The sequence below is a fragment of the Xiphophorus couchianus genome, chromosome 1 (assembly GCF_001444195.1).
Source record: "Xiphophorus couchianus chromosome 1, X_couchianus-1.0, whole genome shotgun sequence".
NCBI lineage: Eukaryota > Metazoa > Chordata > Actinopteri > Cyprinodontiformes > Poeciliidae > Xiphophorus > Xiphophorus couchianus.
In genome coordinates, this window is record NC_040228.1 from 4214544 (window position 1) to 4241118 (window position 26575).

Below are 26575 nucleotides of genomic sequence, written 5' to 3' on the forward strand. Positions count from 1 at the left end.
AGATGTAAAGGTGCAAAATATTTATCATTTTAAAATCATTTGACAATGCAAAGGTGTTTTTCCTTTACCTTTTTTTCTTTTACTTTTATTGATCTACAAAACAATTAACTAGACCCGATAGAACACATTTCTGTTTTTGGGCCATTATATCAATTAATTGCATTTTTTTTCCTACATGCAAAAGTTCCCAGCTGGAACCTTTGTATTGTGAGTGTGGGTTTTTTTCTCTCCTTTTTTTGGTATTCCTATAAGTCTGATGGTCGACAGTAAGAGTGAATTCATCTTTCTCGCATATTTTATCAGACAGAATATTTTTGTATATTTTATGCATTTCAAATATTTGATGTGTTTAGTAATTCTGCGAAGTGGGAAAGAGGGGTGCTGTGGGTTAGTGCTGTCACAGGTTTGAGTCCCAGCCTGATGACCTTTGCTGCATGTCTTCCTCCTCTTTCATTAACAGACAGGAACCTATTTGAGTGAGTTTCTGTGTGACCTCACTCAATTATAGGTCAGTAGAGTCAATAGATCCTTAAAAAAAGAATTGATAGATGAAGGACAAGGCATCAATCAAGAAAAGGGGTTTATTAATTTAAGAACTGGCTGTTTTTTTCATTAGTTTTACTACCACATTTAATGATGCTTTTAAAATAAATCAGGTGCACTTACTAATCTTGAGCCTACTTTTCTTAATTCTTTTGAGGCAATTATGCGTTTGCATAATTTTTTTTAAGTAAGGTGAACTAATTAGATTTTACAGTGTAGTCGGGGACTGAACAGAATATGGCAAGATCTGAACAGGAGTGAAACCAGAACATCATAATGGGATCCAATCTAACTATGGGAGCAAAGGAAATCTTGATGAAACGGGAGCATTACAGAATCTAGGCGAATCAGCCAGAGCTGAAGGGTTGAGGCTGCTCTCTTAAAAAGGAGCAGACTGCCCCCTGCTGTTCGCAACTTAGAACTGGAGGGCTTCAGACCAAATTCACATAATAATGTAATCTCAAAGGAAAGACTTGTCGAGCAAAAGCATATTAGAGGAGCAAAAATGATAAGAACAGAAGATCATGGAGCTGAATGGGAGGAGAAGCTGCAGGCCTTGAGCCTTATTTAGGTGGTGTTTATCTACAGGGAGCAGCTCCTCCTCAAGGGAATGTCCAGGAATAGGAGGAGATGAAGGAGATGGCGGGAAGATAGAAAGAGGGCAGTAAGGACAACAAGAAGAAAAACTGTTTTCTCTCTGTCTTTATTTAACAAACCCGGCCCTCTCACCTGTCCACACCCCATTCTCTCACCCTGCTGTAGAGGAGGGGTGACTGTGGGAAGTCCTGGGCCAGGCAGAGCCGCAGCTGTCGCTGCCACTTAGTTACCAGACTGACTCTGAAAGAGGGGGTGACCTAAGATGAACAGAATAGAAGCTGGAGTCCTCTGGCGGAGGCGGGGAGATGAGTGAGAGAGAAGGTGGGAATGGAAAAAGATGGGTTGATCAAAATGTTTGATTAGTGTGAGTGTGTGCATGTATGGTTGTTTATCATGTCTGTGTTGCTCCGTGATAAACTGGTGACCTGTCCAGAGTGACCCCACCCGTTGACTGCTTAGTGCTCACAACCCCACTAGGGATAAATGTGTATGATAATGGATGGATGGATGGATGGATGGATGGAAGTGCACTAAGTTTTTTTCAAAGTTAGCAAAAGTACTAGGATAAAAATTAGCACATTAGCAAATGAGCAGAAGTGTGCCCACTTCCCCTGATAGGTACCTTTACATTTTTTTGCAGTCCAATGCAAAAGTATTCACACCTGTGAACGAGTGTTGCCATCTTTCAGAAATTAAAATAAGGGAAGCCCACCATGGTGGGGAGCCCACAGAAGCGGTACACTTTATTTTATGGCTGTTTTTTGTAAAAACAAAAATAAAGTTTTTGGTAAAAAGTAAAGTGCTCAAGTACTGAGAAACTGATCAGAACACATGATTTATCATTTTAAATTCATGTCATCAGACAGCCAAAAGTAAGTTCTGTACAAATTCTGGTATTTCAAAGACCAATACTGTCATGAAACGGTTTGTGAATGAGGATTGAGATAGTGATCAGACCCAGGATAAAATGTATGTATTTAATGTAGTTCTTCAAGGAACAAAACACCAGGAACAACAGGTGAGCTATGAGAACTGGACACAGACTCTGGCAGCTACAACAATGACAAGAACCCAGCAGGGAAATAAAGACACAGGTGAGGTAAAATACACAGGGGAACGAGAGACAGGTGGGTAAGACACAACAGCATGGAGACTAAATTAATTAATGAATACACACAAAACCGACATCCTTACAAATATCAAAAAATATATAAGGAGTTAGGAGTTAGTTTTGGAGGCTGGTCCTAGACTAGATTTACCACGGGGAGAACTTAAAAAAGAATGAAACAAAAAACAAGTCAATATTTCATCATTTAATATATAAGTGAACCAAAAAACCACCCTACGACCGCCTATAGGCTGCTGGTCAGTGTCTGCTGCATTTTTGTTAGCATGTTTTTCCTTCTTTCATATAGCTTGATAGGAAGTCAGGTTATCCAAACTGACAAACCACAATGATAAAATAATTGTGAAATAATATTGACCACACAACACAGTGTTTATAAAAGATATCAACATTTTTACACACAGATAGCCCTAAAGAACATAAAGAACAAATTTCTCTTCAGAATATTTATTTATTTACTGTTACTCTATTAGTATAACTTGCATCGGGGAATCCTTTACAACTTCACTATAGGACTGTTAAGATACTTCTGACTGAGGGGAACCGGTCTCCAAGGGTATTATTGAAGGGAAATCTTGTTCTCAATAGAGAAGAAGATTTTTATTCTTCACTTGTTTGTCAATAAGCAAAGAAGGAAAATTGCTAAACTGAGATACAACGTGTGGCGCAGCTGAATGAGAGCACAACACTCCTCTGGTTGCAGAGGTTGTAGAAGAGTCTGTGCCTGCAGAGAGGTGATAATCCCTGCATATTCTGGTAAATCTATACAAGTGGGCGCATCATCCAGTTCCTGCACAGCACATGAAATCTAGAATCCAACGTTAAGGAGATGCTCAGTTGACAACAAGCTCCAGCTGTCTGAAGCTTGCCCTGTGTTTCCTCTTCTTTTTTTTTTTTTAAATAAATGTCAGTGGGCTTATCTGTCTTCTAAGAATGGAGAGCTGGTAGAGGGTTACACACAAGGGAGGAATAGATTGTAACAGGACACAATCCAAAGCTGGACTTGATTGGCCAGCTCTGATGAGGAGGGCTTCTCTGGCCCAATCCTGATCATTTTTAGTAAAATGATATGTGGAACAGAGGGTATTTATGGAGTGGAAGAAAGAAAGGCACAGTGCCACCTGAACTGCGTGGAGGGAAAAGCTTCCTTTACTGTTGCCTGTTGTCTTCACAAGTGCCTGACCAGCCAAACCAAGAACCATGGTAAGAACCTGAAGACAGAAGGAGACGCGCAAAGATTTTTATCTTCAAGGATTTATCTTGATGGCATTAACACAAGAAACCAGAAGATGGAAATGATTATCTCAAGTAGACTGTTTTATCACATTTTAGGACTTCAAGTCTTTTCTTTTTCTGGAGAGCAGCAGGATTTTCACACAAGTTGGGTTTTCAGATGTTGGAATTACTGAAATTCTTTCGAGTTTAATTTGAGGCTCACAGTTGCTGCAAACAAAGATCCTCTGAGCGCACAACTATTCCTGCAACTTCTCTTTAAAGGTTAAGTCTCTGTGACTCTTGATAGCTCTTTATATGCAATCTGCTTTTGTTTCCTGCAGTAGCTGAACTACATAAGATCGTCATTTATACAGGAGGGAGCCATGCGAATATAAACGCGCACAGCTGAGTAAAGAGAGTAGATGTGCTGTCGTTCTAATTTTGGACAGTCACCTTGAGAAAATCCCTTTCAAATCCTCATCCAAGTCTCACCTTAAAAATAGCTCAAAGTGAACTGATGGCTATGGGCTCGTATGATCATCTGAAAGATTTTAAAATGCTTTCAGGAAAATGAAAAAATAACTCACTGGCTATAGAAACGTTGGCAATTTAGTTTTCACACTAAATTGAGGTGAGTTATACATTTGTAAAGTAGCTTTCCTGGAGCTGTACGAGTACCAAACAGAGCCCAGTTTGACATCATCTACGTATTTGATACAAATAAAATGTAAAACAAGCTTTGAAGGTGCTCAAGTAAGTTCCGAGCTTTAGAATGTTTAAACTAGGCTAGCATGCTCACATATCCCTCTGGAGATGAAGAACAGCAGGTCTGAAGTTGCATGGCGTTCCACTTGAAGAGCCAACGCTGACGGGCTGAGCCAACTGCGGCAGGATTAAAGTTGGCACCTTGCTATAGAAAGCTATTTCCAGAAACGTCCTGCTCCTTGGTCACTGATGGCTCCAACACTGGCGTTTTTGTGGTGCATCTTTACAAATGTTAAAGAAATCTGAAGGCGTATGTTTTTTGAAACCATCTACCTTCCTATAGCTGTGTGCATAGGACTGATTTGATCCATATTGATTATAAAACAGACAAATTCATTGATTTCTAAAACCAAGTATGAGACTCACAAGTTTGAATTCAAAATTATACATATACAGAATTATATACACTATATGTATGTATACATTCACTGATGTACAGTTAAATATCCTTAAGAAATTTGAAAATAAGCAATTTGCAGCCATAAACAAGCCCATGGCTGATTCTGGATGTTTGGGCTCTCTTTCTGGGACAATATCTAGAGCCTGTATAAATTGTGAGGTTTTTTTGCGCTACCCTTGTTTTTATAGTGTTACTGCATTTGTGGCCATTTCCAAAGATAACGTTAGCATGCTTCTTTCATTGTATAACTGGTTCTGGTGTCTGCTTACAGAATTTTGATGTCTTATTTATTGTTTTTGTTGGGATTTTTTCACTCTATATGCCTTTATTTCACAGTCAGTCGACAGGACAGTGGGTTGTGAGAGAAGAGAAAAACATGTGGCAAAGGTCAACAGACTGGGTATCAAATCCATGACAAACACGTAGAGGACTGAGGCTACATAGGTTGCATGCTTTAACCCGCATCACCACCATACCCACTATAGACTTTATAGAATTATTATTCCATCCAGCTTTTTTAAATAGACCACTTGCAAATAAACAGACACTCAATATAATGCTCCTACTATTATGCTTGGCAATTGGTACAGTGTGCCTTGGTCTGAAAGCCTCACTTTAGCCCTTTCTCCATTGTCAAAACATCAGTGGGTCTTGATCAATAGGAGCTGTGGTTGACACTCCAGTGATGTCATTTTGCTCATGTACCCTCGGGTGGAGAGTTTCTCTAATCTCTTGGTATGTCTGTTGGTTGGAAGTTGCCCCATAAAGTTGATCCTGCATGCGCTCTTCTTTCAAAATTGATCAAAAGGATTGGAGCGAATGGTTTGACCAGGGAAAAATCGATTTGCGGCTTGCCATCTCGCCGTCTACTAGTATTGTCTGGTCATGGATTGAAAGTGGTAGTTGAGATGAAGTGCTAGAGGAGTTTGGAAGTACCGCCTTTGCTCATCAAGTGACCAATCAACAAATGTACCCTGCTGCCAATCAAATCTCTTGTGCACAATACTTGGCAAGGTCCAACATGCATCACCCTTGAGGTGGTTCCAAATTACAGGGAGTAATCCCGCAGGATCTGGAAATGGAGATCAATCTGACTGAGGCTGACTGGGGAAGAACCTCAACCGTGGAGAGGGGGTTGGTGCCTTCAAACATCCTAGATGTCGCTTTGGCCAAAATAACTCAACTTCTATCACGTTTCACCAAAAACTTTTCCTCCACTAGGCATTGGGCTTGTCCATTTGATATAATGCTGTCATCACTGTTGACAGTGACACTGTTGCTCCAGTTTATGATTGGCTGGAGCTTTGGGTGGTTTTCTGGGTTGTTCCTAAACATCTTGACCAATATCAATTGAACTAAGGGTGACAGTTTGGGTTATATGGTTGAAAATGTTACATTGTTTTTGGTTTTAATGGGATATTGACCTGAAACACATTAAGTGACTGGAAAAAAATCTAATTTCGACCCAACTGGGAATTCACCATACAACATTCATGCGGCGATGTTTGTATAAAAACCTCTCTAACGTTTCCTTGAATCAGTACATTTCCCAAGGTTCAGGTTCTTTCAAATGTATAACTCTTTTAAAGATAAAACAGCTGCAGGGCAAACTTCAGCCTGATTGCAGTTTTACAGTAAAGGACACTTTTAAAAGGTCAGAGATACAGGAAGTGATACCAAACTATTTCTAATTCATCTTTGTTCTTGGATCAAATAAGGAGATCTTGTTAAAGTCTAACCCAAAGTCGATTGGTATTAGGTGAGGGGAAACCCAGAAAAAAAAAATTCATTCTACCATGCCAGAAGAAATAAGTCTAGAAAAATAAGTCTGAGCCAATAGATGACCAGGTTATTCTTTAGTAAAAACTAACACACATTGTTAAATATCTAATCACAACTCAGCAAAGTTTGGCTAATTTTATGCATCTGATTACTCAGAAAGTGTTGAGATTCATTTAAAAAAGAAAAATGAGAAATTGTGTTGTAAATTAAATTAGCTGAGTTAATAGTTAACTTTTATAAAAGTGTGGATATAATAAATTTGTCCTTCTGGCTCTTATCTTTTATTAAGTATTAAGAGCCTCTTTCTCTTTGCAGTAAGCCAAAATACAATGACTCATCTTACTGTATAATGGTGTTATAACTGCTTCGATACCACTCAAGAGACACAATGACCACTTTTTACTCCTTTCCCTCTTCTCCTCTCCGGCTTCGTACGATCTTCCAAGCCCACTGACGCCCAGACTGACGCCCGCTCCTTCCTTACTGAGGAGATGATTTCAGGTCTGGTGCCCTTGTGTAAATTCTGTCAGTTTTGCAGAATAACCTGTTGATTTGAACCGACTGAGATAAAATGATGTACTTTATGCTGTGCTTCTAGAAATACGGGGCCAAGAAAAACTAACATTGCAGTAAATGCATCTCGTCTGAATTTCAATCTTCTCTTCCTGTTGGTCAGAGTTCAAGGCTGCCTTCGACATGTTCGACACAGATGGTGGCGGTGACATCAGCACCAAGGAGCTGGGCACTGTGATGAGGATGCTGGGCCAGAACCCATCTAGAGAGGAGCTGGACGCCATCATTGAGGAGGTGGATGAAGACGGTATGGATTCTGCTGTACTTTGGTTTGAAGCCCGAAAATCCAAACACGACTCCTCAGACGGCGGTGTAATGCATGGTTTAGATGTTTTCCTGCTCCAACACATCTCATCAGAAGTGATGAATGAACTGATCAGGATGTAATAGGCTCTGCAAATGTGGATCATATAGATCAGAAGTGATGAACAAGGGAAAACTTTCAGACTTGAAGGACACTAACCTGCCGAAACTGGAGTTGGACACATTTGATCTGGCCCCCCGTAGCTCAGAAAATAGACTTTAAAATTCTCCTGTTAGTTTGTAAATCACTGAACGGCTTAGGACCACAATACACTGAAGATCTGTTTTTGTTGTATCAACCTTCCAGACTTCTTAGGTCTTCTGGTTCTGGTTCTGCTCTGCTTCCCCAGCACCAGAACCAAACATGAAGAAGCAGCTTTCAGCTTCTACGCACCTCAAATCTGGAACAAACGTCCAGAAAACTGCGAAACAATCGAAACACAGAGTTTCTTTAAATCACGGCTAAAATCCAACCTGTTTAGAGTTGCTTTTGAACCAAAGTAAATGGGACATTGACAAGTATATATGATGTGTGTTGATGATGATGATGATGATGACGGCACTCATGAAAATTTTATATTTGCTATTGGTTTTCTCAATTGGTGACTGTTTGGTATTTTTTATGACTTTCTATTTTTTTGTTTTTATCACTTTGAACTGCCTTATTGCTGAAATGTGCCATACAAATAAACTTGATTTATTGATACATATATAGGTAGATTCCCAGGGAGGCATTTGATTGGTTGGAGGGGTGGATCCATGCACACTGATAAAAAAGTAGAAGTAATTTGTCTGTTGTACTTTGAGCAAGTAGACCATTGTTTTATCTTCATATTGTACAGTGTAGGTAGTTTCCTGTGTTTTGTTTAGTTGGGGGTCAGAGTTAGCTGAAGCGGGGTACCACCCTGGTGTCTCACTGACTCCATGTCTTCTCAGGCAGCGGTACCATCGACTTTGAGGAGTTCCTGGTCATGATGGTGCAGCAGCTAAAGGAGGACCAGGCCGGAAAGAGCGAAGAGGAGCTTTCAGAATGTTTCCGCATTTTCGACAAGTACGACTCTCCCTAAGCTAAACACTGCATTCAGTATTTAAACCCTCGGGTCCATCAGAGTTAAATATAAGAATGTTAAATACTGAGGGATGAAGAAATATTATTTGTTGACACGTCTTGTTTGCCAACTGGAGTTTCTGCAGAGTTCAGAGAGTTAATAGCATTAGACTTAACTTGTTTGAATGAATCGTTCCAATGTAATGGAAGAAAGTTTTCATCTCACTCACAGACTACAAACATTTCAACATATTTTGTTGTTTGCTTGAAGCAAATCCCCTTTATGACAATGTTGCTGCTACAATGAGAACCAATATAGTTCACAAACATTTATTCCTGAACTATCTTGATACAACAATAAAAGTACTGATTTAAAAAAAAAATGTCCTAACCTTTAAATATATGTATGAATTGTTTGCTTGTGTGGTCATATGAAAGAAAAATAAATAAGAAGATGATAGTTTAACACATTTTCTCTGTGTCTTTGCAGGAACGGAGACGGCTTCGTTGACCGGGAAGAATTTGGAGATATCCTCCACATGACGGGAGAGCAGGTCGCAGAGGAAGACATTGATGAAATGTTCGGCGAGTCAGACTCCAACAAAGACGGAAAAATTGATTTTGATGGTAAGATTGCTGACATTTTCCAATGGAAAATTACATAGCTAGATTGGGCCATTGTTCCTTTTTTAAACTGAACAGAAAATTGGAACTGAAAATAAACGATTTGAAGCTGATAAAATAATGTGCAGCTGGAAAGAAATGATTAAATTATGTTTAAAATTATACATATGAAAGCTTGTGATTGTAAAAAAAAAAAAACTTCGAATACTTATGAGGTAACAAAAGGTTGAATATTTTGTAAAACAAGACATTGAGATCCTCTCACAAACGTACACAGCTTTAATAAAAAATAATGTATGAGCGAGTGAAGCTGAAAAAATGGGTAGCATGCATAATAATAATAATACACCAAATGTATTTCAACAAAAATGTGAAACCAATGCAATAAATATTCATTATTCATACTTTTATCGCTACGATGTTTGGGTTGTAAATGATGGACTGAACTTAACATAAAGGTGCTTAATTGTTCCTTGCATGGTCTGAATATCTGTGCTGGTATGGATAATGGACATTCTGATCTCTTTTCTTTCGTTTCAGAGTTTCTCAAGATGATGGAGAATGTCCAGTGATGAGTCCAGCTCTACATTCCTTCCTCAGAAATCAAATAAACCCCTCTAAGAAGAAACTAAATGCTACAAATATTGAATGGTTGACAAAGTGTACAAACCTAGTTGAATTAAACATCTCCATGCCTCTCCCCCTCAGTCAGTGCTTCCTCTCTTTCTTCTCATGTAAAACTCAGAGTGTTGTTTAAGATTTCTATAAATATACATTCAGACCATTTAAGACGAAGATGCTTTCTTACGCCGGCCCCTCAGCTGTCCTGTTGGCAGCTGCCGTGTCTCCAGAAATGTAACACCAGCTGGCTTCAACCCCCCATTTTCATCCTGCTCACCCTCAGACCCGAGTCTCTTACGCGCCATGAGCTCTGCTCTATAAATAAACCAAGTTTCTTCCTTACTCTGTTGCTTATTTTCCTCATTTTTCTAAATCCATACCATACAGATGAATTGACAGGTTTTAGCCTCCATCACTCTTCCTATCTTTCCCACCTTCACTAGCTGTATTTTAATTTAGCTAATGTTGAAAAAAACACAATTTCGTAATTGCAGCTTTTCCCTAAAATAAGAAATACAGTTAAAATCAGGTGAATACGTTTGTTTGCATCATAAGTCATTAAAAAAATGCCGCGCCTTCTTCCTCCTACAGCTCCCTGTTGTTTTCTTTGTCTTTTTTGCCACTAATTACATCCGGTTGCACGTAACTGGTGTGATGTGAAAAAAGTGTTTCCGTTTAAATACACTACTTTCGATACGACCATAAAACCACCTCATCCTAGCGCAAAAACATTGTATTGAAAAATTGCTGTGTTTCCATGAAGCGAATTTAATTTTCATAATTCCAATGAGCACAATTTTAAGGTAAGTGGAAACACAGCTGCTGGGACATTTAAACCTGATCCCAACTCTCTAAGTGACCTTCTTTTTCTCACACACGACTGTAGCTGGTCTCACGAAGTCTCACGAAATTCAAGCCCCATCTACTTTGTCTCCACTTTCAACCCAATCAAACCCTCCCTGCTGCACAATTACCTTGATGTACATTAAGGTAATTGTTGTACATTTATTTAATACCGCTGAGGCATCATATCTGATTAGAATAAAATCTGATGACTTTCGCTCACAAACAGGTCTTCCAATGCGGAGACCAAAGTCTCAGTTGCTGTCAGAGGCATAAAACAGGCAGTCACAACGCGGATGAGTCAACACTGGCCTTCCTCGGTGTTTATAGCCTGCGTTACCCTCGGCCCCCACACTACCTCTGAAAAACCCTCCCCTGCCATCTCCTCTGCCCAACTTCTCAATATCCTCCTGTACTGAATGTGAAGTCGTCCCCCCTCCCCAATTACCACCACCACCCAGAAGCTGAAGCCAAACTTGGAGCATCAAATTGGATTTCTCACCCCTTGGATGTAATCGGTGGGGGGCTTTATCTCTCTGCACCCCTGTTCAGCTGAAAATCTACCAGCTATGCAAGGCATCCTGGCCCCTGCACACGTTGAACGTTCATCATCACAAAACCAACAACCCACTTCGGTCAAATGAAGACCTCCACCTCCCTTGTTGACCCTCATGTGTTTACAAGGCCTGACCAGAAACCCCAGCTGATCAGAGCTCTGCTATTTTTTAGTCATCATATTAAACCTGTTGCCAAGATTATCGGGATCCACAAGTTTAAAATACAAAGCGCAGTTACTGTTCTAATAGAATCCCTTCAGTTTGTCTTTGCTCCATCAACTCTTATCAGCATCATGCCGGGATGTGATCCCTCCTGCGACTCCTCAGATTCCGACATTCCTCTGTTTTCCCTCGATTTCAGAATTGCTAAAAAGGCCTCCTTTGTTCCGAGCTCCGTCGCTTCATGTACCTACGGCGTCAGTCTCCAAGGAGTGATTGGCCTAGCCCCGGCCCCCCAGAACCCTAAAAGTTCAGGATACTAAATCTGGAATCCTGTGAGATCCAGTGGGCGGGGCCTGGCCGCCCCCGTTTAAAGTGAGTCTGAACCTTGTCTTGATGTCTAGTCTCTCTGTTGGGGTGCACACGGGTTGACCACTCCTTTAGGCTTTTCTGTTCACGTCGGATAATTGGGGGGGAAAGCATAATCCACAAACATGGTAAGAGAAATTTGTTGTGTAAATGACCATTCTACGGTGTTCAGTGTTTATCGGTGAACCAGGTATTTAATTAGCCACGAGTCATATTGAAGTTCTGTAGTAATGATGGAATAATTAAAAAGATCCTTTGGCTGAGATGCACAGATGCACCTTTTTGCTTTTGGCTTCCAGTAGATGTTTATCTGTTCTTTTGATTAGTTTTTTTTTTTCTTTTGCACATAGAATTTAGAATTTTAAACTTGCTAATTTGGATAATCTATGCGATGTTTTGATCGCCTTCTTAAAATACGGATTGATTTTTGATCTCAACAGGTTAGTCTCCTGCAAATTTACTCCTAATGCTGAACATTGCATGCTGATGAGGAGCAGGATGGAGTGTCAGCTGAGAAAGTGCAGATTCTGCTTAGGAGTCAGATTCCAGGGGATTGGATGTCTCCGGGCCATATACAGGGAGTGTAATGTGTTGAGCCTGAAATAGCTGGACTAACTTTCAACAGGCTCCATAAAGTCCTTTTGAGACCAGGGCATTTATGATGCACCATGTGACCCATAGAAGCAAGCTTGACAACAATGTCAAACGTAACCTGAAATAAATCCCTCAAACTGACGAGAGCTTAAATTTCATCTCTACAGTAGTTTTTTACCCCAAGAATTCTTACTTTTCACTAAAACTCTACACATATGGCTGCTATTGTTTGTATTTTAAGCATTTTTTTTCTCTCTCAGTCAGTTATCTTGTGTCAAAAAAATGATAAGTTGTCAAAGCAGACTCTGACAATCCCCTCCACTGCTGTGGACCGAAGCACAATTCAGCTGAATACAGATTTATAGAGTTTAGTAATGAAGTCTGGAGTGAAGTGACCCCTGTTTTCTTGCAGACTGACGCGCAACAAGAGGCCCGCTCCTATCTGAGCGAGGAAATGCTGGCTGGTGAGTACACTGATAAAACAGGCTAGAAATTAATCCCAAAAAAAATAAAGCTGGTGTGACAATTGGGATCTTTGTTTAAATAAGTTAGATTCCAACAAATTGTTGCAACAATGCCTATTTAGCTAAATAAATCTAAGATCAGTTACTCATCAAAACAAACAAACAAAAAAATAAGAATTTAAACATAAAACATCAGTGAAATAGTGATAGGTTTTCAAAGTCAATTCAAGTTAGGTGAGATGTAAACCTCGACGATCACAGTTTTCTGGGAACAACTAAACGTCTCAGGGGTTAAGAAAGCTCTGCTAAGCAATCGAGTTAGCATTAGCACGTTAGCCAGATTCAAACTTTACACTTCCTCCAACACAAACCTTCTCTACCACAAATCTAACAATAGTTCCTTATGTTTTTACAGCGTCTAAGATGTTGTCTTGTCAAAAAATGTTAGGCGGGATTTGTTACAAAAAGAAAGTAGCTACTGTTGTTTAACTGATGTTAAACACTGAATAAAATACTGGGCTGAACATTGAATTGTTCCAAAGCTGATGTTTTAAATAAACTGCAAAGTCTCTCTTCATTATTGCTTCACATCATTAGTACAGGTGTAGGTCAGAAGTGGCCCATAGTGCATACAATTTCAAGGCAGACAAATGAGGAGGGGCTTTTGCCCATTCAATTGAACACAAAAAACAGCAGTTAATCAATATGTTGCCATAGCAATATGCAATGTTTCTGATTTTTTTTAAAAAACTGATTGTTTTTTTCTCTCTCACATCATCATGTCCAACTTTGGTGATGTGATGCTTAGAAGTTATAATCACACAATCTAATTAATGTCTATTAGCCAAATTCTGCGCCCAGATCCCACAGTTCTTTCCATATTGATTGCCTCCAGAGTTCAAAGCCGCCTTCGACCTGTTCGACACCGACGGTGGCGGCGACATCAGCACCAAGGAGTTGGGTACCGTGATGAGGATGCTGGGCCAGAACCCGACAAGAGAAGAGTTGGATGAAATCATCGAGGAGGTCGATGAGGATGGTGAGCAAAACGCGCAACTGTTTTTACTTTTACGCACAAAAAGCGTCGCACTGCCACTAGGCAAACAGATAATCAGAAGTTGCTGTTAAATGTTTTTGATGTGGGTGTTTCTAAATTTCAGCTTGACTCTGTAATGCATCACTGAATGTTTTTAAAATATTTTTCTAATTCGGAATTCAAGTGTGTCCAGATGTAGTCCAACAGAGCTCACAACGTCTAACCAGTCATTTCGGGGTTTTAGCCTTCTTCTTCTTTTTCTTCTTCTTCTTCTTTGTTTTTGTTTTGCCAACCTTCAGGCAGCGGCAGCATCGACTTCGAGGAGTTCTTGGTCATGATGGTGAGGCTGCTCAAGGAGGACGAGGCCGGCAAGAGCGAGGAAGAGTTGGCAGAGTGCTTCCGTGTGTTCGACAAGTGCGTCCACTGCGCGGCTGGAGTTTGGATCAGAGCCTGTTTTGCAGATGCCTTCTCTTTTATGCTTATGCTTCCGTATTTTCTCGCGCGTTCCTGCAGGAACGGTGACGGATACATCGACAGAGACGAGTTCGCCCTGATCATCCGCAGCAGCGGGGAAACCATCACAGACGACGAAATTGATGAGCTGTTGAAGGACGGAGACAAGAACTCCGATGGCATGCTGGACTTTGACGGTACGCGGATGATGGGAGAGATGCGTAAACATGAAATACTCCTTGTGGAGAAGTTGGTATTGATCTTTGAACAACTAGATTTTAAAAGAAACAAAATAATAATAGTAAACTGCCTGCAGACGTTTTGTTCTTTTACATCATTTTGAAATTTGCAAGATTAACTTTCTGCTCCAATCCATTGACCATCACTTGATTTACAGATTCTTGCTACACTATAAAAACTAATTGTTAAAAATAACCCAATTTGCGGTACACATAACTGCTATTTTGAGTTTGGCAACAAAATAACCAATTTGGGTTATTTTGGTAACGCAGTTGTGGTTAAAACATGGCGGTTGGTCGAACAAAACATTGCAAAAATGAAATCTAAGTTAGATTACACATCTTAGATCAAAGGGGTTTATGTTTGCTTCTTTTCTCGCAAGATGCTTTTTCTCACTAGGAGTTTTTATGCCAGAACATTTCCCTTTATTTAAGTGTTTCCATCCTTCATTGTCAGTAAGATATATCTTATGTTATTGTCAACGAAACAATAGAAAACATGAAAAATAAGTAATTTGTGAATGGGTTCAGTCTTTATCTGCTGGCACATGAAGCAATGTAGAATTAAGTAATACAAAACACAGGACTGAACCAATATTGAATTAAAACAGCTAAAACAAATGTTATTGTTGAATCACCTGTAAGTGGGCCTAAATGTATCTTCTTAGCTTGTTCTAGCTGCATAGCGGAAACACAGAATTTGGGTTAAATGAATAAACCTGCAGCTTTTGGACTTCAACTGTTGCTGATCCTGTTGGGTAAAATTTCCTGTCTAATCTCTTTTTATCCAGAATTCCTCAAGATGATGGAGAATGTGCAGTAAAACAAATAGGACTCAATGGACATTCCTCCAACCTCCTGTGAAAACCCCTTTCTGAATAAATCTGCACCACGTTCTACCCTCACCTCTATTTCACTGACTCACGAAAAAAAAAAAAAAAAGCACTCAAAGACACATTGTCCACCTGGTTCAACTGCCTCCTTCTCCATCCTTGCAGACATCCTCAACAGACAGCCAGGACACCTCGCTTTGGAGCGGGAGTCGCTAGCTGAGCTACATTAATCCCTGACTTGCTGATAGACGCAGACAGTTTGCCGTATTTGCTGTGCTGATGCTGTATCCTGTGAGTGGACAGCATGGCCGCAGTGAGGAAATTGTCTCCAAACACCATCTGCATGCATGGCGAGCCCCCCCTTCTCTCTCCTCTCTGCTGGTGAAGCTGTGATCTAGATCTAGTCTAGAGAGATAGGCAGTCTGTTACCTGCTGCATAGACCAAGGACTTCAAACACCTTACTGTACAAAGAAGTAGCTTGCTTGAACAGAATAAATGAACTAACACATGCTCACTGGTAGTTGGTCTATCATATTTATGGTCTGTGTAAAAAAACAACTTTGTTTTGAGGAATTTAAATAAAATCTTTTTTTGTTTCTTTACTTTTGTCAATTTCAGAATTTGTGCTCGTCCCAGCGTACACCGGCTGAAATAATTTAACGGTGTCATGAGTGCAGAAGTTCAGGTTCAGTGTTTGCTAATTGAGTTTAATGTCTATCATTCCTGGCTGTGACCAGACGGGTTAATCTCAGACTACTTTGAACTCTTTAAGCATAGAAATTAATTTTTTTATTTTATTTACTTTTTCAATGTCACTTTTCACAGCATGGGTCAGCAGAAACATCTTCTACACCGAAGTCTGTTTTTTCTTTTTCAGTTTGAATGGAAGCCAGCACTGAATAAGATTAAATACAATTAATTGTAATTAATTAATTGTTGTGTTGTTTCCTAAACCCCGACTGCCCCAAACACTGACAATAAAAATCTGTCCAAGTTGTGGTTTGGAACGCTTCAATTCCACTACAAAAGCCAAATTTAGTATGTTTTTTCTCCCAATCGGAGAAAAAAACATGGCAAAAAAAACAAGAACTGATAGTTGCGCGTTCTTTTTTAGGACTTTAAAGTGGAGAGCAGAATTCATGGTTTCATCACTTATAGCAAACCATTCAAGTACTGAAGCAGCAACACAGTTGCAGATCGTCAAAATACTATCACCATACTTAATGTTCGTTTTTCTAAAAAAAAAAAAAAAAAAGGAATTCAAGATGGAATTTTGTTTTACTCCAGCTATAACAGGCCATATAACTTCAAAAAAAAAAGAAGAAATTCCCAAAAGTGGTTTTGATCTTGTCGCCTGCAAAGATTTGAACTCTTGTATTCATTTTTCTTTCCAGGGAATCATATTAAGCCCTGCAACATTAGCACCAAAATATACAGTCATGTGTCTAAGGTGTGCATTTTCATATATGTGCCACACCTAATGTGGCATGCTGACCTACAGCAATAATAAATGAGCAAGAGTCTTCATTTAGAACTGTTGTAGGTCAGCATACCCCATAATGTGCAGCACATAGAGAAATAAGCACAGACCTCACATACACATATTTTTGGCATCAATGGAACCCTAAACATGGCTCCTATCAACTCCTGTCTTGGGAGCCAGTGTTAAGAGTACTGACTGTGTGGATCGGTCATTTATAAAAGTACATACAAAGAACAAGTATTTTACTTTATTCAAACTGTTTCAGACAATCTTATGAAATATATGAGAGATTTTGGCATTGCGTATTGATCTATGATACTAAGCCACTGAGAAATAGAGGAAGTCAAGTTGAAAAAATAAAAAAAAACAGACTCATGCAATATTTACGTATATATATATAATTAAACGAATATTGTAATCAGATGTATCAGCAGTATGTGTCCACGTGTGTGTGTATTAAGAGCCATAATTGGCTTCGTCGAAAGCTTTCCGGGCTCTCTTCAGCTCCTCGTTCATGGTCAGCAAATCTTTGACGCGGGCAAATTTTCTGGGATCTTTGCGGATCAGAAAAACTATGTCTTCCACCTGGACGCGGCCTTGCCGCCCGATGGACATGGCTTTGTGGGTCATCTCCGTGATGAACTCGATCACCAGGTCCTCCAGGATGTCCACGGACTCTGTGTACGGGTTCTGGTCGTCACCGAAGCCGTACATCATGCAGCGGAGTTCCTTAGAGAAGAGCCTTTTCCTCCTGCCGTGGCCAGCGGCGTCCACCCCGCCGGAGCCGTCCTCCAGCTCCTCCTCGAAGCCCGGCTCGTCCTCCTCCTCCGCCATTACTCTAGAAATAAACACAAATATAATTAAAGTCAATTAAACTTTATCAAAACGTAACAAAAAAAGGACATCTCTTACATAGCTGCCTTGCTCAACTGAGGCGCGAGGCAACAACAGCCCGGACAGCGTCTGAATTTCTACTTCCTGTTTGTGTATCGTAGGCTACTTGTAAACAGATTATCAGTGCACTATCGCCACCTGTCGGACTGGAGTGCAGCAGGACATTAACTTGAAAAATCTTTGAGTTTTGCAACTGGTATATCATTGAAATAAATCCATTCATTCATTTTTTTTACACCCTTATCCCTAGTGGGGAAGCAGGGATGCCGGTGCCTATCTCCAGGGAGACATCGCAACGTTCAAATAAATTAATAATTTTAATAATTTACATTGACCTAGTAGGGAATCAGTATCTGAACCTAGAGCCAATCAGAATCCAGAGACCGTAAATAGGTTAATAGGGTAGGAAGTGCTTTTATTGTAGAAAGAAGGGATAAAGTATCCGTTTATATTGGTGAATTAATTCCCTTCTTTAGTGGTGTTAATGTGGGCAGAAAGATTTAAGCTTTAGTCTGTTGCTCACTCAGTCAAGGCAGGATGTTGTACTAGAAATCCTATGTACAGCAAAACTCTGGGTCACGTTACAGAAAATAACAAATAAATGAATATAGAATCAATAAAACAATTAATTAAAAAATAGATGGTCTATAAACAAGGTTGGACAACAGTTAAGATCTGTTTAAAGTGAACAGCCAGAGTGTTTTGAGCTGTGACGTAAGTAGTGGGAGAAAATCTATATTCCTGATGACCGGAGGAAGTGAGTTTCAGAGCCGAGGAGAGCAGTGTAAGTTTCATAAAGAGGAACACTACAGTTTAATTGAGCTACTTCGTAGTTATTCAGTTGAACAACTTCATATTTGTTTCCATTCTGGTTCACATTCCAGTTCAGAAGGGGGCGGTAATGCACACTTTTGCACACCGTTTGCCAAGCGCTATTTAATCTAAGAAGAAGAAGAAAAAAACAACAGACATGTAGTCGCACAACAGATGGTAAGTGCTGTTGAACTGTCATTTTTCAACCTGCTGTCGGCGCTCATAATACGTGAGCACATGTTCTTTTAATAGAAAACTGTGTCCGAGTGCCTAACCAAGTACTAAAGCATTCAGTCTGTCTAACAGCTGTTAACACAAACTCTGGTAAAACTGAGTTGGGAAATGAACTGGGTCCGCATCATTTACACGCCGGCGCATCCTCGGGATGTCCCGCTCTGTTTCAGAGCGAGCGCGTCGTACTCATAATATTGTTTTTATGGTTAATGTAAACACAAAATTGGCATTTCAAAACCAACATCAGAATGATGTCTGAAGGCAGTGAATCCATGGTCCATCTCTGGGTTTTAACAAGAAAATTATCTCTGAATATGCCTTCAGTGTATGAGTCCGTCTGTCTGTCCAGTTTGTTACCAGCGCCCCTCTGAGTTGCTAAATCTCATAATTGAAGAGTCTGGGGTAACTTCGACAAAAGGTTCGCTTTGATAAAGGAAATCCTCCTCTATCGCTCAACGTTTTTTGGCCTGGTCCTGCGCCGGCGGACTGTAAAGGAGTGGGCCTGCCGTGATTGACAGACAGCTGGCGCTAACATTATCACTAACTGTGAACTTTTAGTACTGCTTCACTCTTTTCCCCTAATTTTCTCCAAACCCAGGTTGTCCCGGTCACAGTGAACAGTAATGGGCGGGTCCAGAGTTTGTTTGAAGACGGTGGTCTGTCTTCGTTAGTGGTTACGTATGGCGTGGCCGGTCCAGTTTCTCTTCCGGGGCCTTCGCACTGTCGGATTGGTTCTCCTCTACTACGTCTTCTCCATAGGCATCACCTTCTATAACAAATGGCTGATGAAAGTAAGAACCTCCATTACTTACTTTTGTGTTTGTTGTTGCTAGACTGGATCTCAGAATTTCTCAGGGACTGGGAGGCATTCTAGTTTATTCCGTCTGCTTCTGTTTTCCTCAGGGCTTCCACTATCCCTTGTTCATGACGCTGGTTCATCTTGGGGTCAATTTCTGTCTGTCAGCTCTGACGCGGCGGGTTATGCAGTGCTGGACAGGGAAGCCCCGCATCATTCTGACCTGGGAAGACTACCTCCGTAAAGTTGCGCCAACAGGCAAGCTCTTGTTACTTTTGGACTCTGAAATGTTTTGACTGTCAATTCTGAGAGCCAGGGGTTGAAGGTCAGGTCTTATCATGCTTACTGATGTTTTTTTTCCCCCTCTTCAATAATTATATGACTAAAATCTAAATTGCTAAGTTTCATCACACATTTAAACATGGAAGTATCAGCTGATGTGACACCGATCATATCTACCTGAGCAAAGGTCTGAAAATCAGCAGCTGTTCCCTTTTCTCTGCTGTGATAGAGGGTTGGCTGACAGACCCGCCCACTTGCTCACACAGTTAACAAGTCACCCCACTGTTACCAGCTTACCATCTTTGTCGCTATATTGTCTTGCAAAACAAATCTGTAATGGCCAAAATCGAAATAGGCAGGTCTGGCTTTTTTTTTTTTTTTTAAAGGCAGCCTTAAGCATTTTTCAGACTCACAGTGTTGTTTTATCTCTCAGTCAAGTAGCTGTTACCTTCAGCTGGTATAAAAATGCTGACTTACGAGAAATTTGACAGTGTAATTTGGCGCCTTGAAGTTTCCCTCTGTCTCTTTAAGAATCTTCTCCTCTTTTCGACTCTCTGCCTTCAGCATATCAACACAGCAATGCTTCTCATCATGCTGTTTACAAGCGTCGTTGGAGTGATGGTCTGAGAAGTAGTTCATATGACGAGCTCATGAGACTCGCAGTGCATTTATTAGAAAATCATGTTCCATTCCTGTATATTCCCTCTATAGTATCGGTTTCGTGACCATGCATACTGTATGTACATGAAGTGCATTTGACTTGTAATTTTACAAAAGTAGTGAACATGTTCATCTTCTCTGCAGCCTTGGCAACAGCACTGGATATAGGGCTTTCCAACTGGAGCTTCCTCTTCATCAGCATTAGTTTGTAAGTTAAAGGAGATGAGCATCACAGCTTTGTCACCTGAACTGTTGTAATGTCCCATCCTGACGTCTGTTTCTTTACGGCTGAAGGTACACCATGACCAAGTCCTCAGCAGTGCTGTTCATTCTCTTTTTCTCCCTTGTGTTCAAACTAGAGGAGCCGGTGAGCAAAGATTATTTGAATTTGAAAGAGATTCAAATTATTTTGACCTTAAGTGGCCTAACATGAACAAAGAATAATGTCTTTTAACAGGAGGAAAAATGTTTCATTCTTTATCTCTTTTGTACTGTCTGTAAGTAGCTGCACAACTTGAAGTAAATGGTGTGACATTTGGGATATTTAGGGCTGATTTTGTTCCACTAATGTATCGATCTTGTGGAATAAAATCACTGGATGACTAAAGTTTTCAGTCTGGTACTAATGTACCAACCTGAAGCAAAAAGTATGGAGCTAAATTGGGACCACATAGTTTGTACAAAGACAAAATTGAAACTGAAATAAAACGACAAAAAAATCCTTTGAAAATGAAAATTCGATTTTAAACTGTAATAATCGTAATAATAAAAGTTCAAAACTACTTTTCATAATCAAGTTTTTTTTCCTATCAGTTTCCGATTCATTTATTTTCCTGTGGAGTTCCATACATTTTCGGGTCCCACATTTTCTGAATGCAACAGCGTTGAATGTTTTGTCCGGCCACAGTGTTGCACTGTCAGTCATGATTCCACGTCATCTGAGGCCCCACCCACATGCCACACAGAGCCAGGAGTGGGAAACTTGGGGGCGGGGGGACAACTTTGTCTGAAAAGTACTTTTTTTTTTTTCTTCGGGTTTACATCTTTGTCTCAGTTTTTTTTAAAATGTTAACTAATTGCATGGCCCTAGTTTAGCTCCATAAAAAGCTCTCTCCTGCAGTTTCCTGTTTCAGGAAATCCTTTACAAATCCCAGAGTACTAGAGTTTTCTTGCATTCAAATTTGACAATGAGCAGTGGGAAGACTGTTGGAAACCATTAGAAAACATTTTAATGGTCCCAGAAATCTTCATAATGATGGAATAATTTTCCCTCAAATGTCTCCTTTAGTTTTGGGATTTTACAGTTTCTTCTTTCAAGAAGTGTCTGTTTCAAAATGTTACCTGTTTTTCTCCTTTTAGTGCTTATTACATCAAACAAATGCTCTATTATTCTGTTAGTGCAGAATAATAACTGAGTCTTCTTTTTACTGAAAAATGGAAGTCTGAGAATGTTCTTAACACTTTTCCAACACACAGAAATTCCAATCTCACCACAGCGTCTGTCTGCTCCTTCTTTCCCATTTTTAACCAGAACCCCTTCCTGATCCTCGTGGTCCTGCTGATCTCCAGCGGACTCTTTATGTTTACATTTGAGTCGACTCAGTTCAACATGGAGGGCTTCATCATGGTGCTGTTGGCCTCCTTCATCGGGGGAATCCGCTGGACCCTCACTCAGGTCCTCATGCAGAAAGCAGAGCTGGGTCGGTCTTGAGTCATTTTCAGTATGAAACTATTGTGTATTTAGTTTTGGAGGTGGACTGCGTCACTGTTGAATTTTAAAAACACAAAGTCAGCTGAGCTTGTTTGATATTTTGTTCTTTTTCAGGTCTTCAGAATCCCATCGATACCATGTACCACCTCCAGCCTCTCATGTTTCTTGGACTTTTCCCCCTTTTTCTCTACAATGAAGGTGAGTATAGTCAAAGCTACAGTATATAACTTTTATCAATAATCTATTTCTTTCACCTATTTGTTAGAACTGTCACTATGTAACAGGAGACCGATTGGTAAGCAAGACCTCTCATACCATATTTACTTAACTTCTCCAGCAGCATATTGTGATCAATTGTATCAAAATCTTATTTTTTAATCTACAAAATAATGTTTCTTGTCTATTCTGGCTGACGTTTCTTCAAGCATATCCATAATGCAATTTTTTTTTTTTTTTTTTTACAAAACACATTCTGCTGCTTACTACATTAAATGTTATGTTTATTGATAAATTGATCCAATGTGGTAACAAATAATGTCTTTAAAATGTTTTGAAAACTAATTTAGTGTTTTGATATATTCTGAGCCATGATCCTTGTTCTTTCTAATTGAAGAACAACCTTAAAGAAGAATCCTTCCATTAGCTACATATCTTGATCTGATAAATGTTGTAGTGTGTCCACAATCGTTGTCTTGTTTCTGTCCTCTCTCTGCAGCGCTGAGCCTGAGTGCTTCGGAGAAGTTATTCCGGGTGACGGAGCTCTCTCCACTCCTCTATTCCCTCGTGACGCTGAGCGTAGGCGGCACACTGGCCTTCGGGTTGGGCTTTTCTGAGTTTCTCCTCGTCTCCAAGACCTCCAGCCTCACATTGTCGATATCAGGAATCTTTAAGGTCAGGGTGCTTGAAATCCTTGAAAATGTTTGAATTTCAATTAGGTGTTGTCAAGGTTTGGAACTTGCTTCATTTCTGTGTAGATCCTTGAAAATGACTGATATTCAAACTGTGAACAGTTTTGTAATAAAGTGGAGTCTAACATTTGATTAAAAAGTGTTATTTACGGTTTATAAAAATAAACCTTTTGATGTAATTTCTCATTGTCTGAAATTAAATCAGACTAAACCTTTCTTGCTTTAAGTTGGAAAGATTCACTAAAATTATTTCTATTTGCTAAATGCCAGAAAACTTAGCAAGAAAATTGTTTTGGTTTTTTTTAGATTTTTTTTTTTTTAAACGTTCTGTGTATATTGTGGTTTACAATTTAATTTGAGAATGAAGGTAATTTAACTTAGCATAATTTGTTGGGATTGTCTTAATGTAGTGAATATTCTTTACTCCTAATGGCTCAGTGACGTATTGATCTGTGCAATGATAAATAAGTTTAATGCATTAAATGTTCTTCAACAATGTTTAATACAATAAACGACATTAATATTGGGAGTTGTTTTTGTTAAATCAGTGTTACGTTCTCAGACTAGTCAGATTGACAGTGTATGCGTGTGAGCGAAACATTTTAAGATGTAAAATGTTGTTGCATTTTAGTTTAACTCGTATGAAAGAGGATTAGAGCCATTGGGGAAAAAGAATTTAGACGTTAATTTCAGAATGCAGACTGTTTTTCTCAGAATTCTGAGATTATTGTAAGAATTCTTTTCTTTCTTTCTTTTCCTCTTCCATAACCTCATGCCTGCTCTAAAATGTAAATACTACCACAAGATATTAATAACAGAAATAAATGTAAAACTATCAAGTAATAGTGAATTTAAGCTGTTTTTTTTTTCTTTTATAGTTCATTTGTGTTGTTTTTATTTCCAAAGTGCTGTTGGAAAAGTTTGAAAACTTACTTTAAAAATGCTGAAGTGTTTGAATTGAACCTTGTAAGGTACTTTGTGTACAATGTGCATTTTTTTAAAATTTCTTCCACAGTGGTATTTCCAAAGAAGTCCCATCAGTCAGCTGTTAGCTTTAGTGTGAAATGTTCACTGTGAACCTTTCTGGAACAGTTTATCTGTCAGTCGTCCAGCTGAATTAAAACCTGGCCAACATGCTTAATCCAAATACTGTAACTTTAGGATTAACATTCCTGACTGGAGCTTTAATGTTTAATAGTGCATCCATTTGTCAAAGTAACCCAACGTTGCTGTTTTCTCTTGTTCTTATGACCTACTGTGGTTTCTGGTCTTCCAGCTGTAATCTAACCCATTTGAACTTGTGCTTGGTGTTTCCTGTAGGAGGTATGTACGCTGGTTTTGGCAGCATCTCTGATGGGAGACAGAATGAGCAATCTGAACTGGCTGGGGTTCGCAGTGTGCCTCTGTGGGATTTCTTTACACGTGGGACTCAAAACATACTATTCCAAAAGTAAGTATATAAAAGACGTTACCTTCCATGCCTGGCTTCCGAGAACGTTGCTGGTCCAATCTGGTGTTTCCTTCTGCACCCCCTCCTGCAACCCTGCAGGCTCAATGATCCATGGCATCTCCTAGATTTTAATTTAATGTCTATTTTTAATGTCTGAAATTATTCTGATGATCATCTACAAAATGTACTGAGCTTTAAAGCTGTCGCTTCTATATGCAAATTTCATGCAGGTCATGGTTTTATTAAGATCTTATTAGTCCAACTAGGAAACACCGTCAAGTGTTTTATTCCTGTAATCCAGTGAAGATTTTTCCATTTGTTATTGAGATCAGAAAGTTTTGCAACATACCATTCTTTTAATGAAATAAAAATAAAAAAAGGAATTTTTTTATCTTCAAAAATTGATGCCCCTTTTACATTGTACATTTTATGAAATGCGTCTAACCCGTGTTCCCCCCCCACCAGATAAGGTTCCTTCTGTTCGGCAGCTCAGCAGTAAAGGTTCAGAGCTTCAGTTGCCATTACTTCAGCAGAACGGAGATAAATGTGAGGATTCGGCTGCTGATGACTATAACGATGAAGAGGAGGAGCAAGAAATCTCACTGCATTGACAAAACCCCACTTGGACCCAGCTCATTCCTTAACCTTTAGAGAAGCTCTTCCAGCTTCTTCGTTTCAGTTTTCTTCTATCTGAAGGGCTTCAGTGTGACACAAAACCTCTGTTAGTTTTTTTGTTTAATTTTTAGTTGTTTTTTGTTGTTGTTGCTTCCTTAGCTATGCATTTCTCTCTGGACTTAAAACGCAACAAAAAAATTAATATTTTGATATTAAATTGTAGCAAGTACAGGCAAATATTATGAATTTATAATGTCTGACAGGTAAGAGACAGTGTTATATCTTTACAGCAATGTTCTGACGCATCAAATGAGGGGGGGGTTCCTTATCCATCAGCCACATTGGAGATGTCTTCAATGTTAATCTGATAGTTATTGGAGAATAATTTTGGACAAAAAAAAACATTTTTCCCTAAAAAAAAAAATAAGGCAAGTTAATGTGTAACATAAATCTACCAATTCTGAAAAATATTCCTATTAATTCTGGCCGATATTAGTTTCTGGTTCCAATTTTCACATATTCAGTGTTTTTTTTTTTTTTTAAGGGCTATAATGAATAAGATAAAAAAGAAAATTGCAGGTTCTTTGAGGTGAGATTTTTGAATCCAACAGAAAATGACTAACTTACATAATCATCTCTATTTTATGCGTTGTATCATAAAGTTGTCAACCTTTTTCCAGATGAATAGGGTTAAGAAGATCCTGTGTGTGTGTTTAAAAGAATAGTGCTCACAGTTTTTAGTTCTGATGTACTTTATGGATGGGAGGAAAAATTATTTTTCATTATTCCACTTGATGATTAAGAGAAAGTTAGCCATTTCATGTCTGGCCATTTATTGTTGCATCAATTTTAATACTTTCGACATTAAGCAGCTGTCAGATGTCATAGACCTAAATATCATTCCATAGTGTTTATCATGATACTGGATACAGGTTAAATGATCATACTGTGACCAATATTTAAAACGCTCTGCCTGTAAATTTAAAGCTTGGTTCAATGTTGGTTACTAATATTTTCCAGGCTTTTACTTATATTTCAAAGCTATGTGCCTTATGAGCTATTTTTGCTAATGAGTATGTCAGTGATTTGCAGAGCTATTGATGAAAAGATTTTGATGTGTATTATTTTCAGTAAAAGGAGACTAATGATAAGGGTGTAAAATGTAATTTTATTAAAATTTTTAATAAATTTGTTTCAGTCATTTGCTTCTATGACTCAACATTCAACTGGTCCGTAATGGAGAAGAGGGAGAAGGGCCCATTTCTGCTTCAAGAGGACGTTTTCAAGTATCTGGGCGCCATGTTCAGTGATCAAGTGGGGGCTGCATGGATGAATAAGCTGCAGCAATTTGACTGATGGACCAAGTCTATCATGGTGAAGAACAAGGCAATATATGCAAGATCATAGTTAAAGCTGCTGCTCCATCATTATTTCCAACCAAATCATGAAATAATTGGATCTTCCCATCAGGTGAGGTGGTAGATTGGGGGGTTCCAGGCTGAAAAACATGGACTTACAGACGTTTGCTATAACTGCATAAAAATCTTAAACTGTTTAGTTGAAAGTAAAATTTTAGTTTTAGGC

The 26575-nt window shown here is 39.2% G+C and overlaps 4 protein-coding genes across 4 annotated transcripts; 3 read left to right on the top strand and 1 right to left on the bottom strand.

The window, feature by feature from the left end:
• Positions 1 to 3234: 3234 nt before the first annotated feature.
• Positions 3235 to 9939, top strand: tnnc2.1 (troponin C2, fast skeletal type, tandem duplicate 1). The gene is made up of 6 exons (XM_028027153.1): positions 3235 to 3469; positions 6875 to 6929; positions 7105 to 7248; positions 8241 to 8355; positions 8843 to 8979; positions 9517 to 9939. The coding sequence occupies exons 1-6, from the start codon at positions 3467 to 3469 to the stop codon at positions 9546 to 9548; spliced, it is 486 nt and encodes a 161-aa protein (XP_027882954.1). The 5' UTR covers positions 3235 to 3466; the 3' UTR covers positions 9549 to 9939.
• A 1582-nt stretch (positions 9940 to 11521) lies between these two features.
• Positions 11522 to 15747, top strand: tnnc2.2 (troponin C2, fast skeletal type, tandem duplicate 2). Its single transcript, XM_028028386.1, has 6 exons — positions 11522 to 11653; positions 12532 to 12583; positions 13479 to 13622; positions 13919 to 14033; positions 14133 to 14269; positions 15103 to 15747. Exons 1-6 carry the CDS (start codon positions 11651 to 11653, stop codon positions 15132 to 15134), a joined length of 483 nt encoding a protein of 160 aa, XP_027884187.1. The 5' UTR covers positions 11522 to 11650; the 3' UTR covers positions 15135 to 15747.
• Positions 15748 to 16384: 637 nt separating this feature from the next.
• Positions 16385 to 17686, bottom strand: taf13 (TATA-box binding protein associated factor 13). Its single transcript, XM_028029582.1, has 2 exons — positions 17541 to 17686; positions 16385 to 17466 (listed from the first exon to the last, which is right to left on the bottom strand). Exon 2 carries the CDS (start codon positions 17460 to 17462, stop codon positions 17085 to 17087), a length of 378 nt encoding a protein of 125 aa, XP_027885383.1. The 5' UTR covers positions 17463 to 17466; positions 17541 to 17686; the 3' UTR covers positions 16385 to 17084.
• Positions 17687 to 18384: 698 nt separating this feature from the next.
• slc35h1 (solute carrier family 35 member H1) lies at positions 18385 to 26192 on the top strand. Its single transcript, XM_028025975.1, has 10 exons — positions 18385 to 18512; positions 19168 to 19360; positions 19473 to 19623; positions 20452 to 20515; positions 20602 to 20674; positions 21839 to 22007; positions 22133 to 22216; positions 22734 to 22909; positions 24247 to 24376; positions 24842 to 26192. Exons 2-10 carry the CDS (start codon positions 19250 to 19252, stop codon positions 24985 to 24987), a joined length of 1104 nt encoding a protein of 367 aa, XP_027881776.1. The 5' UTR covers positions 18385 to 18512; positions 19168 to 19249; the 3' UTR covers positions 24988 to 26192.
• The last annotated feature ends 383 nt before the right edge of the window (positions 26193 to 26575 follow it).